We start from the raw sequence: 13,484 nt of genomic DNA on the forward strand, positions 1-13,484 counted from the left end.
AACGATGGGGGAGGACATCCCAGGTGCTAATTTGACTGTTATTTAACACAAACAAATTATGAACACATTTTTGATTAGACTTTAATTGGGGTATAAAGACTTTTTTCCTGTCGGAATTTTGGATATAATTTCACCGTGTCGTTGCTTGTGCCACGCCGTTATCCAAAGTATGGTTCCGGAAACCTTACATCATAGTAAGTAATTGTGCAAAATTTCAGTTCATCCTCTCAAGCTTCTCGAACAATATGAGGCTTTATGTACAAAAAGTATGAGGGTATAATGACTTTCTGCCTATACTGTATCAACCTGTTAACTTAAGATCGCATGTCGAAAGCAAATGAGTTGCTCAGAAAACTCATTTTATTTCTTATTAATATGTGCTGAATAGGCATACTGACATACTTACAATTAACTCTTAAATATTCGAGTACGTAGTATTAGTATGTACCTATAATTAAGAACCTGTTTTAAATAAACTGTTATGTTAACGTATTGCTAGGCTTATGTAAGTGCAAAAAAGAATCGATCAGTGTCCCTGAAATCTTGATCACAGGTTGCGGATGTTCTTATCTCCATCGATCAGTCGTTAAGCATTTTGTTCCTGTTTCTCTATTAAAATGACTCAAACGACTCAAATTCTATCCATATTTTCAAAATGTTTTGTAATTTTGTATCAAACTTCCCCTCCCGTATGGGATCACGGGTTATCAGACATCCCACAAATTTTCATACACAATTCTCTGCCTCGTTACACACACCAACAATTCAACAAGGATGCAATATTTTTCGCAAAAAACGAAATAAAGTATCGCATCGAAAAGCTGACAAATTTCCAATGTATTGCGGAAATTGAACATGGCTGGTTCCCATTTCGGACAAATGTTTTTTATGAACCCCAAATAGGATTTGTCCTTCCTCCAAGAAACAATGACTTTGAAGCCGACGAACTTTCTTTTAATAACCCCTTCAAAACTTATCTTTTTAGATTTCGACTACTTTTGACCCATCAAGTTGAAACTTACAACGACCCAAAATTATGGACTGATTGGATTTCTTCCCAAAGCAATTGGGGTCTTGGTGATATGTCCATGGCACACCGAATTATTATAGAAATTCGTGCAGAAAAGCAAACCCTTAAGGTCTGGTTAGTCTGTAAATTTTGCCATCCAAAGTACTTCACTCTTGTGCCCTTCTACAATTTCCTAACTTTCTCCCATATTAACAAAGCGTTCTCGTATTTGGACGCTATAGGCAACCAAATCTCTTGGGATCTCAAAGATAACGCTAGATGGTACGAAGATCTCACTGGTGGAGCTCAAAATTTCAGAATTGAAAGTCCAGACTGCTTCGAAATTAGAAAGTATAATCACCAACGATGCGTCACCATGGAGTTTATACTCTTAAAAGCCGTGATTTCCTCTATATCTACCTATTACAATGTGACAATTCATGACAAGATTAACCCCGCAGGGAAAAACGTCAATTACTCGTACTCCTACCCTTTGCTACAACCATTCAGCTGTCGCAAGCCGTACCACTGTCGACTTATCAAAGTTGAAGCAAATGTTCCCACCCTGCAATTTTTCGGCTGGCTTGGTAAATTTTCGATTTACAAAGAGGATGGGTTTGAATTTCTTACTTGCGATGGAATAAAACAATCCAGGGAAGCGATAAATTTCGCTGGTTACATTGACGCGTTTGACATTTGGACTTGGACCTTACTGGGAATCATTATTTTAGGAACGCCATTAATTATAGCTGGCATAAGAATAAGTCCATGCACTGTGTTCAGGCACGAGAGATATGACTTTGTGGTATTACCATATGTTAAACTCCTCCTAGAACAAGGCGACCCTTGGCTGACAAACCCTAGCCGAACGAGGTTCATCTATCCACTCGTGACGACATGGATGCTTATTTCCATCGTGATCAGCAATGCGTATAAGGGAGAAAACATAACACATTTGACATCACCTAATCAGCCCAAGCTCGTGGAAACGTATCAAGACTTATTGGAACGTGGTTATGTAATCTATTCCAAGGCTTTTAGTGCAGATGCAGTATACTATTTAACTTTGCTTGGCCCGCTTAAGACAAGTTGCCAATTCACTGAAATTGGAGTTGCGATGGGTGACTTGCCAAATACTTTGATAACTTTCTACAAAAAATTATCCAAGATAATTCGCCTGCCACCGAATATATCCGAGCTGATTAAAGGCAGATCAAATTCGTCATATGTAGACGAAATCGCAAACTGCAACAAGACTGTGCTAGCCTTGCGATCTGACCAGATCGAAGAATACTATTTGCTTATGAAAACCCGGAAAATTTCAAGAGGAACTGTGGTAGTGGGTAAAGAGAAGTTGCTTAAAACCTCTGGTGGTTTTATTTTAAAAGATTGGACCAGCAGTAAAGTCCTTGTAGCCTTCAGTGCCTTAGTTCATTCTGGCATTTGCTCCGAGTGGTTGGATAATTTGAAATTTAATAGTCTTTTACCTCTAAGGAAATTAGCGGCTAGGGTAGATCAAGGCAAGCTAACATGGACCGGAATTGGAATTGAGAATAATGTTGTGACTATATTTTATTTATTGGTGATAATGAGTACTATTGCGACAACCTTGTTTTATGTTGAATGCAAAATGAACTCGTGGAAGTATCGATATCATATGGTGCGGATGATAACTGTTAATTACTGGTGGAGCTGCTTCAGACGTCTACCAAATCTTGTCGCTTCGATGAAGCCATTCTTGGTAATTTTTCGCCGGCCTCGCAATATTGAAGGAATAATAAGTCAGAATTTTCAGTGGCGGCACGTAAAATGCCACCCGTGTCTGGCGCGGTTCAATTGGTGGCATCGACCTCAGATTTGTTGTAAATTGTAAAATTATTTTAGTCCATGGTGCCAAATAGTGTGTATGTATGTATGAAGGCGTACATGTGTATATCTTCTTTGAAATTGTATCCAAGAATTATATGCTTCTAGCTTAATGCAATCTCTGTCACTCAATCAAATCGAAAGCCTGAAGCATGTGATATAAAATCAACAAAAAAATGACATGAATGAGAAAAATGAAAATTAACCTACCCGGAAACCGTAAACCCTACTCGGCCCCAGTGTTTAAAGATCTCGACTCGCCGGCAATCTTAATCTTGGAGAATATAGGCATGTAACCCCATATCCGACCGGCCCCTTACGCAAGATTCAACCTGCCGAAACCCTCGGGTTTATCCTGATCTCTTAACCCGGTTCATCTCTAATTCTGGTATTGAATTTTTAAGCGTGCAGGCAACGACATAATTCTTCCTAGAAGTGATTTTGACTTCGTTGAGCATATCTTAATTTACTTTTTATTCAAGAAATTTCGTGTTATCAATAAAATTTAAGTAATGTATTTGAAAATAACTTTAAATATGTATGTATGTACATATTACCTATATTTATATTTGTACTCATCGCTCAGCACCTTATGTATGTTGGTACATGGTATGTAAGTGCACCATATTTAAGCATGACTCATGGCCATCTTCCATAACACGAGCCGAAAACACAGGCTAAAATGTGTCTACTAACGGTGGCAGTCCTTGCAATCTCATTAGCACTGGCACCTAGTTCAGGATTAACCTCTGCCAACTCAAAACCAACAATGTCCACGGTTCTGTACAGCTCTTCAAACATGGTCAGCGCTTCTCTCAATGATAGCCCGCCGGGAACTGTAAAAATATTTAAATTTCAAGAAATTAACAAAAATTTTAACCTAGTTTTGGCAGATCCAATCAGTCGTCTCGAATCGGATTTATTATCCGAGCATTTACTAAAACATGGATCCAACGTGATCCGACCCAATTTCTCAGTCGGATCGTTTCGGACCGGATCCTTGCTACATGGTCGGATCAGATAACCAACACTACTTCCAAGAATCGCACTCTAACCTGGAGTTCCAGTCGTATGTCCGATCTCCAGATCGTCCAAGGAATCAATATCCATCGAAACGTAGATCGGTCTCGTCCACCCGCCAATCCTGTTGAGCACCATTTCAACAACGCCACGAATTCCGAGCCTGTCCACGTCCCGCATAGTGTAGTGTGCCATCCCCAATCGGTTCAATGTCTCGGTTTCCCCGATATCAACGTCACGCAGGGCAATGTGAGCCACGTTGGCGGCAGGAATTCTGAAAATGTTGGACATATAAATTTAATGCCGGGAAAAGTAGCGCTATCTAATTTTTTCAAAAGTTATGTACCCACCTCGGTACAACCCAGGAGAAAGGGGTTAAATTAGCGTTAATAGCGTTCAACTCGTTAATCACGAAGGAAAGCGGCATCCCATGCAAATTTCCGCTAGGGGTCGTTTCAACCGTGTTGATGTCGGCGTGCGCGTCAATGTAAATGACGGCCAAGTCGGGATACCTTTCTGACATGGCGTTCAGAGTACCAATGGCCATGGCGTGGTCGCCCCCGAACGTTAGTGGGATCCGGTTCGCTTGCAAAATTAGTTTGGTATGGTTGGAAATCTACATAAATTTCCGGAAAGGAATAAATTAGAACTTGATCAATATTAAACATTTCGGCCAAAAAATTTAGTTAATTACATAATGCGTCGCCTCTGCGACAGCTTCGGGGTCATTGACATCCACCAGCGCCCCGACTGACGCTGCCTGGAAGAGTTCACCCAAATAGACATTTCCATAATCGAGAATGTCGTGACCCACGTCTCTAAGAAATTCGACAATTCCGGACCCTCGAATTACAGCGGGGCCATTTTCGACGCCTGGTCTCGGCTAGAAAAAGTATATATTTAACATGATAAAATTTCATGAATTAAAATTAGCAATTAAAATTAGTAATTAAAGAAATTAATAGTCTATTACTTGTCCTTTTTGGATCGGAGCACCCTGGACACCGATTCTTCTCAGGTTTATTTTCTCCTGCGGAGCCACGTACGATTGTGATATACCTGAAAATTCAAAATTGTTTAGTTCAACTTAAATTTCCACGCCGATTTTTTCATACTTTTTATATTTTTTACCACATAATGCAAAGACCAAGAACAAAGTGATAGCCCTCATTTTAATCGATTCTTGTATCAATTTGCCTCAACTAAGGTTGTTATTTATTTATTTAATTATATAATTGTTGCGTAAGGCCAAATCTCCAACTGATACCCACCACGCCTACCGACACACCTTTATATAATCGATTTTTAACCCCTTATCAAGCCCCGATATCCCGTGAAGGTGTGATCTCACTGGAAAATTGTGCAACCCGGTGTCACTTTTATTATGATGGATTTCACCCTAAACGATATAAGTGCTACCTAATCACGACCATTCATCACCATCACGTCAAGTGAGTTATGTCATCCGACAAATTTCAACTAATTAGTGACAACCACGCCTCATTTTTCGTTGAAAAAGGAACATAACGCGTCCCAATTTCCTGGTAAAATCCGCATTTAAACATATCCAAATGTTTTGTTTTTATTACCTCAAAACATCACTTTGACTGACAGGAATTCAGTTTATGTGTAAAATGTGTCGCACTTTTGGTTTATCGATATATTTACATATTCAGAAAAACAAAACACTCGACTTTCTCGTGAGCTTAATTCCAGCTAAATACTCGTAATAAAGTAAAGTAGGTATGGATGAGTTGGAATTGTAAAACGTCACGGAAAGGAATGCAGATCTGATGCGTATTTTTGCATAAGTTTGTTTGCTAATTACGCAACCTGGTTGTAAGTACGGTGCAGGCAGGATTAAGTTGATTTTGGGAAAATTTCTGCCATCAATTCGTAAAGGTCAAATTCGTTACACTTAAAATTGAGAGAATGTATATGTATACATATGTATTTATGCATGCATACATACATATGCATAAATACTACAATTTCACCCTATTTAAGTACATGAAAATACCGCATTCCTATTGCACGGTCCCTTTCTGCAATGCAAGCACAGAACTTACGTACATATGCACTTTTTATATAATTGCTTTTGCGGTGAAGTTATTGGGCTCAAATAAATGGACGTATATATGTATGTGCATACATATATACATATATATATATACATATACAATGTAAATACATATATAAATACTCGTAATTAATGGCAAGAATTTTAGTATTTTATGTATTTTAGTTATACATATCTATTGATATAACTAAAATTTGGAACATGTCATCTTTTCATATATATGTACATAAGTCACTCTCGTCCTTTGAACAATTTGTTCAGCGTGGAACAGCCACTCCTCCCATTGTTTCCATAGCGACATAAAAACGTAACGATTCCACATAACACATAATATGTGTATTAATATGTATATGTAAATTATACATATGTAGCGATTTTGTTTGCATGTTCCAAATTTTTCGCCCTCGCTCCTTAATATCGCAAGATATTTACTGGAAGATCTACCAATTTTGCTAGCTTTTACAAAAAAAGAGCATACAAGACTGGTCATAACCGGTATGAATTTGTATGGGGAAACCCCCTCCACAAGAGGGGATTGTTTATCTACCTAGTCTAAACTTAAAAAGTGATAGTAGAGTAGATGCTATATTAGGTTAGTTTTAAGGAATTTCAAATTTATTTTTATTCCATTGAAAAGCCAGTTAAATTTCATGTAGGAAACATGTATCAGACTTGAAAATATATTCCTCCTGTGACCATGAAAAATTGGTTACCAGAGGAGGAGCCTCTATCCAAAATACACACGAAATTTATTGAAAAAGTGTATCATTCCCGGGTCAGAATTTTTTTTGTGACCCTGACACTTCGATGGGGCTCAGAACAGACCTTTTCCTCAACTTTAATCATGATTTGGCGGTGAAATCAATTTCGGTTCGAAAATACCAAGGACAAACTTAAATCGGAAATGAAGTCAGAAATAAATTTCTTCAGCCGGGTTGTCACGAATTTCGCTGCATTTTTGCTGTGGGGCCCTGCACATAGGTCGGTGGCTTTCCACCCAATATGGACTGGTCGAGGGGGTGTTCCATCTTCATTATGACGCTAATCAAATATTTTTTTGAACTATCTCCTCTCCATAATCGAGGAAATTGGGCGGTTTTTGTCCGATTCCGCCGATTCCCGCCAAAACCATGAATGCAGCCCGATAAGATAGCATTCGACCTCCGTTTCGTAAACAACTAACCCTAAGAATATTTAGCATAAATTCTGCTTCTTTTTTTGTGGAAATATGGTTCCATCTTAAAGAAATTCCCACCGATAAATGAAAAATTTTGTTTGTTTTTGAGGGAAGTCGATTTATTGACCTTAGCTTGGGTCTAGGAAATCTGTAGCGTGTGACGCTTTCTACCATAAAAGGCCTCCATCTTAGGATCATTTTTCAGTGCTCATTTCATTTCTAAAGTTGAAGGGTCATTTGTATGGCCAAAGTCTTCGACGTCAGACAGAGATTTTGTGCTATTCTGGCGTTCAAAGCTTCGGACATCACTGTAGTCCTCCTTGACCTTGGACCACCTGAACTTTTATGTCATAAATAGTCACTGTCCCTAGGGTTAATTTAATGGGTTGGGCAACCAGATCGTAGTTGCCCTTGAATTTCTACCCTATATCTAACATTGTGAATTTTTTGTCTCGCGTAAAAAGTGAAAACTTATTGTCGCGCGCGTATGGTAAAGCTCTTCTAGCTTTTGACCTAGTGAAGTCATGCAAATGAGGTTAACAACAATGATAGCCACTGAATGCATGTACAAACTGCAACATACATTTTAATTTTATGTTGACCAGGTCAAATACTACGCTCTACTATCACTTCTTATGGTTAGACTAGGTACTAAATATATAAGGCAAAGTTAGCATCATATGTAATAAAACTTGGGGATATAGAGATTAAACTAATCCGGTTATTTTGCACCTGTATGTATACATATACCAATTTTGTACATTCCTACAACTTATGTGTAAGGATCGTGCATGAAGAATGTGTATGCAAAATTCTGTCCACTGGCTCTTCGTGTAACCTAAAGTCTTAGGATAACATAATTTACATACATATTTATATAGTACGGAAGGATGTTTTAGTTCATACCGCTTCAAACCCATCACATCTCTTATGCGCGTCCCCTTCCAACAAGTATGAACTAATTTATGTTACAGGTTTCGTGTGCATAAACGAAATGATGAGATGACGGTGACCGGCTTAATCCCCTTGGTAAGGGGGTGATACTAATGAAAGTGGCAGTTGGTTTATTGTGTGTAAAAAATGAATGGTAACAGGAAAATTGGTGAAATTTATATAAATTATAGATGGGGACTGTAGCTACTTATAATTGTCCACCAATGGTCCAAACACTCCATTCCTTCCGATGGAGCGAAGCTTTTTGCGAACGGTCGCCATGAACGTTTTGCCACTGTTTTCCCCAACGAGTTTTATTATTGCCGTCATGACCTGTATAAATTCTCGCAAGTTTTTGGGTGGTTTTTGTCTATTGGAATATTCCTACTTGATTAGGGCCCAAAACCGTTCAATTGGACGCGCTTGAGGGATATTTGGAGCGTCGTCTCTTTTTTCAACAAAATCGATATTTTTGCTTCGAAACAAGTCGGTCACAATCTTGTCATAGTGGGGTGTCGTCATGTCCATGATATGCTTGTTTTTGATGAAGGGGGTCAATCTCTTTATGATACATCTTTCAATTAGAGTTTAGAATTCAAAGTCTTGCAAATAATAAATAATATTTCTTGAGAAAAGCTATGTCCACTCTCTTCACTACTTTCACCGATCCCAGGAGGGCAGGTCGGCAAACTGATTTTTTGAAATCCGCATTTCCGCGTTCCTCGTATCTGTCCAGTACTCGGTTAATTTTGTTCCAATGGATTCCTCCATTTGGAACAAAATTGCGAGTGTTTTTTCGATCCCTGAAACAAAAATTTTGGTGCGTTTTGGCAAAACCGTTTTGCGACTTTGTCGGAATTTTTTGCTCTCATTTTAGAACGAGTAGAGATAACGGATTTTGGTTTTCGGATTCAGAAAGCTGATTAAATTCTGAATGAGACGTAATAGGCTTGAAAAATTTAACATGACTCCTAAAACAATTAAGCGAGCGGGAAAAACTGCCACTTTCATTAGTATCACCCCCTTAAGTGTTTAATTTAAGTGATATTTAGGCAATTAATCAACCTGATGGGAATTAAAAGGTATGCAAAGTGGGCTAAGTAAGCGTATGTGACGTACATATGGAAGCACTTAAGTCGAGGCGTATGACACATGTCATGTATTTGGCTTTGTTGCCCATATCAACATATGTAACTACTTATAATAAATTTCACTTTCAAGTGACACAGTTTTTCACAAATCTAATATTTCATGGAATTCCGTTCAGCGCAAGTCGTACACTTTTACAAAATATTTAAACACATTTAACAAATAAATCGATATCTATAGAACTTGTGCAAATTCAAGTGTTTTGAATGCATATTTATGTTTTAATTTATACGGAATTTATTTTTTACTGGGAATAAGGGAACAAAATATGTAGGCTGGTATATGATAAATTTGATCTGCACAATTTAGCCTTAGAAAACAATGCAATTTATTAGATTTTTACAGGTACCTTAACTTATATAATGCCAGTGGTGTCGACTTTTTTTAAAAGGGGGTCGCACTAGGAAAATTAGAAAATGGAAATCGTCCCGTTATTTTATTTCACACTTACCACATCGTAGTTACATCTCATTTAATAGTAATTGATACCATAAAAAATCATAATCTTTATAACAAATTGGTAAATTTGTTTGTTACAAAATCATGTCAATTCTCGGAAACACTCATAGTTTCAAATTCAGTCCGTATTTCGGCCAGCATTTCATCCCTGACTTGCTCAACGACTTCCTGTTTGACTTGGGCAAGAATTTCCTGCTTCAATTTCGTCTTCCACCCTACACCCTTTCCCGAATCGGGGGCTCGGACAATCTCCGTGGTACTGATGCTGTTACCCGATTTGGCCTAGTCACAAAATTTGTAGTATGCATCAAGTTTAGGTCAACATTTGTATACCGAAAAAATAATATTTATGAAGATGAATCACCTCAACTTCCGGTATGACATTGCTCATCTTTCGCAATTTGTATTGGCAAAATAAGTGGAGTTTGTGCACGGAAAATAAACCCGCCATTGCGCCAAGTTTATAAATATCTTCATGGCTGTCGTCCTCCGCAAGGCCTTCAACTTTTCCGGTGTATAAGTACTAAATAAAAACATGAACCATTACAAATAAAACATTCTCAAAATTTGAAATAAATATTTGCATCATAAATCTACAACATTCCAAATTTCATGAGTTTTCATGTCACTTTCGAAACTGCAATAAGCGTAAATTTACGACAATTTCCAAGAATTCCATGCTCGTCAAGCTTCGTAAATAAAAATATGTAGGCAAAGTTGATGCGACTTTTCTTTCGGAAAAATTAAAAGTCAAATAGTTACCCAAGTTAAATTGAAAGTTTTCAAGAAAGTTTTTAATTCTTTTTAAAATAAATTTGTGCATATTTATTTACGCATACACCGTTAAGTAAGAAGGTCGTGAAAACCTCCACTAAACAAATTTATTATGAATAAAAATACAGATATAACGGTTTTTAAGCGAATTTCCGATTTTGAGTTTTTCTTCTGCAGAAAATATTACCCTTTCAAGGGAACGTCCATGCACTGCGTCATCACAAAACGTCTATTTTTTGCGGCCCACCCACCCACCAACGCCTTCCCATATTAAGCTTAACGAACAGGATAGGCGACCCAAAACCACCCAACCACCTATTTAATGACGTTTTACACGGACGACCCCTAAATTGCTGTAATACTTAAGTATGTAGGTACCTCACCTCAATCATCCTCCTAAACTGGGAAATATCCAGGCCCGGGTATCCCGTCGTGTGATCCAACATGGCGTAATAATCATCCACCTGCTGCCCTGGAATTTTCGGGTCTCTTCGCCTCCTCATAATTGCGCCCAGAACCAACGACCCGGCCGCGACGACGGATTCTTTCACGTAAACCCAGTATTTTTTATTGTTGAATTCGGCATTGAAAATGAAGACGAAATCGGTCCCGAGCCCGGTATGCGAAAAGTTGTATAATTCTTGGGCCGAATAAGTTTCCTCATTCTTCAGATGTGTTTCAAGATAAAAGGTGGATTTCTGTGAGTCAGAGGTTATCAATTAGAGAAGATCATATACTCTTATAAATCTGGTATAGTCTTCCCTTGATATCCCGGTATTAAAGTTGCTTCCACTTGGTATTAATATTATGTATGTACACCGGTCCATAAAAATTGGCTACTTTTGCTCGCTACTATTGGTGATATGATAAAACTTTAATACCGAGGTATTACCAACCACGTTCTAAATACTTATTACCGCTTTGGTAAACGAATACTGCTTGATATTATTTTAATACTGGATTTCTAAGAGTGTATTACATACATACATAGGCACATAATTAGTGTTCACTTACGTAACGCTCCAAAACCCGGGTGGCGAATTCAGATCCACCGTAAGCCATGATTTTACTTAATTTCTCCAAAATAAATATGTACGAACAATTTAAATAATTTAATGGAGGCGTTGTGTGATTATTTATTTAATTGGGATTGAAGTTCTTAGGATTAGTAGTGTGATTTATATACGCAAGCAGTGCGTTATCGTGAAGCTGAAGAGTGAATTGCCCAAGATTTGGGTTCGATTCTGGTAATAAATAAACCGTCACAACGAAGGTAACCAAGGGGTGAAAGAAGTGTGTTATCCGTATTTCAATTCAAATTGATGCATGTATGCAATTTGACCTTTAAATGACATTTCATGACCTTTTGACCTTGATGGGTGTGACCTACAGTGCCCATCTTCGAACTCGTCCTCTCTATTGACGTTAGGAGTTTACGTTCAAAATTTCAAGTGTCTATGTCTTTTCGTTCAAAAGTTATCGGAACTACGGACAGACAGACGGACGGACGGACGGACGGACGGACGGACATAACGATCTTATAAAGGGCTTTCACCCCTTAATAAATACTTTTATGAGACTGTGCAGAAAGCATGTGATCGATTTGATTGAGGGAGTTACATAGGGGTCAAATCCTTCCCATGCTCATTGTAACATGGGGCATATGGATCACACCAGAGGGGTAGGGGTCAAAATTACCCGAAAATCGATGACATGCTTTATGTACGGGACCTATCATGTTTGAAGGGAGTTAATTAAGGTAACATGTTGTAGTGAATATGTAAGACGACCCTTTTTACAAACTTTCTAAACTATTTCTGTCCTACCCGTTTCAAAGGTTAAAAAGGTTAACAATGCATGTACGTGTGATTTACATATTTACACATTATGTACATATTTGTATGTATAAAGGACTAAAAAAACCTTACAGGATTAAGAACCTTATTTCTAAGAAAGTTCTGAAATTGGTTGGATTTTTATTAACGTCATCCACCGCAACGATATCATATTAGTTTTGTGATATTAATATATACAATTATATACAGATATTTTGTAGGTTCATATGTAGCGAACTACATACATACATATTGGTGATTGGAATTATTCAATCTATTGTATAGAACATTAGATACATGTATGTAAGCATAACGCTAAACTATTCACGTGTCGAATGTCATAATTAATTCGTTCTACTAAATTAAAAATAAAACTTAACATTAATATTTAACAGTTTAAACACCAAAATACATACTTCTGATTTCTATGTATTTATTATTTATTTATATGTGAGCCGATTAATTATTATTAACACCTTAAAATACAGTAAAGATACAAACGTTGAAACACCAGAGAAACACCGACACAGTACTTTCCTTCTGTTTGGCTGGGTCATATTTTCAGTTACAAATACCCCTGCACACATCCCTGCTAGAATTACGCAAATAATAAAAAAACGTACCAGATTTGATAAAGTTACAAATTTAGAATTTAATTCAGCGTCGCTTGTAGTTGTCGCATTGTTCGCCTTATTTATGGAATTGGAAAATCTTTGTATCCAAGACTTGGATCGCTCCATCCAATTTGATTCCCACAAATGCAGAAAACCAAACTCATTCGTGTAAGTGTCAAATTTTGATAATTTCTTAAAATATGGAACATTGAAAGAATTATAAAAGTATGAACTTGATCCAACGTTTAGTAAATAACAGTTTGACAGATCCGCCGATTTCAACTTAAATTTTAGATTGGCTGCAACTAAAATTTTGTAAAGCAATAATTCCAAATATTGTTTGGCATGAGTATAATCCATTAAAATCCCGAGAACTGTATCATTCATGCTCTGGAGTGTTATATCGTAACTCATATTCATAATATTTGCCAGCCATAAATTTATACCGGGTTGGACAAAAAGAAATTGTTCTAATTTTCCAATAACCCCATACTTTGCAAAATTAGAAGTAATGTCCTGGCTACTATTGAACAAAAAATTGCATCTGAAATTCTCAATGCAGATGATC

General features: G+C 37.4%; 2 protein-coding genes across 2 annotated transcripts; both read right to left on the reverse strand.

Moving 5' to 3' along the window:
• Nucleotides 1-3,318: 3,318 nt before the first annotated feature.
• On the reverse strand, nucleotides 3,319-5,184 carry LOC110854574 (arginase, hepatic). Its single transcript, XM_022103031.2, has 6 exons — nucleotides 5,027-5,184; nucleotides 4,869-4,954; nucleotides 4,590-4,778; nucleotides 4,246-4,511; nucleotides 3,931-4,169; nucleotides 3,319-3,711 (listed from the first exon to the last, which is right to left on the reverse strand). The coding sequence occupies exons 1-6, from the start codon at nucleotides 5,064-5,066 to the stop codon at nucleotides 3,515-3,517; spliced, it is 1,017 nt and encodes a 338-aa protein (XP_021958723.1). The 5' UTR covers nucleotides 5,067-5,184; the 3' UTR covers nucleotides 3,319-3,514.
• A 4,354-nt stretch (nucleotides 5,185-9,538) lies between these two features.
• Nucleotides 9,539-11,699, reverse strand: LOC110854677. Its single transcript, XM_022103141.2, has 4 exons — nucleotides 11,482-11,699; nucleotides 10,851-11,165; nucleotides 10,058-10,216; nucleotides 9,539-9,975 (listed from the first exon to the last, which is right to left on the reverse strand). The coding sequence occupies exons 1-4, from the start codon at nucleotides 11,527-11,529 to the stop codon at nucleotides 9,781-9,783; spliced, it is 717 nt and encodes a 238-aa protein (XP_021958833.1). The 5' UTR covers nucleotides 11,530-11,699; the 3' UTR covers nucleotides 9,539-9,780.
• Between the last annotated feature and the right edge of the window lie 1,785 nt (nucleotides 11,700-13,484).

Source organism: Folsomia candida, unplaced genomic scaffold (assembly GCF_002217175.1).
Source record: "Folsomia candida strain VU population unplaced genomic scaffold, ASM221717v1 Fcan01_Sc010, whole genome shotgun sequence".
NCBI classification, from domain to species: Eukaryota; Metazoa; Arthropoda; class Collembola; order Entomobryomorpha; family Isotomidae; genus Folsomia; species Folsomia candida.

Coding starts and splice junctions, on each gene's coding strand:
- LOC110854574 (XM_022103031.2), bottom strand. CDS start 5,066: ATGAGGGCTATCACTTTGTTCTTGGTCTTTGCATTATGTG. Junction 4,779..4,868: donor CTCCGATCCAAAAAGGACAA/GTAATAGACTAT, acceptor TACTTTTTCTAG/CCGAGACCAGGCGTCGAAAA. Junction 4,512..4,589: donor TCGCAGAGGCGACGCATTAT/GTAATTAACTAA, acceptor AAATTTATGTAG/ATTTCCAACCATACCAAACT.
- LOC110854677 (XM_022103141.2), bottom strand. CDS start 11,529: ATGGCTTACGGTGGATCTGAATTCGCCACCCGGGTTTTGGAGCGTTAC. Junction 11,166..11,481: donor CCCGGGTTTTGGAGCGTTAC/GTAAGTGAACAC, acceptor TCTGACTCACAG/AAATCCACCTTTTATCTTGA. Junction 10,217..10,850: donor AGTTTAGGAGGATGATTGAG/GTGAGGTACCTA, acceptor GTTTTTATTTAG/TACTTATACACCGGAAAAGT.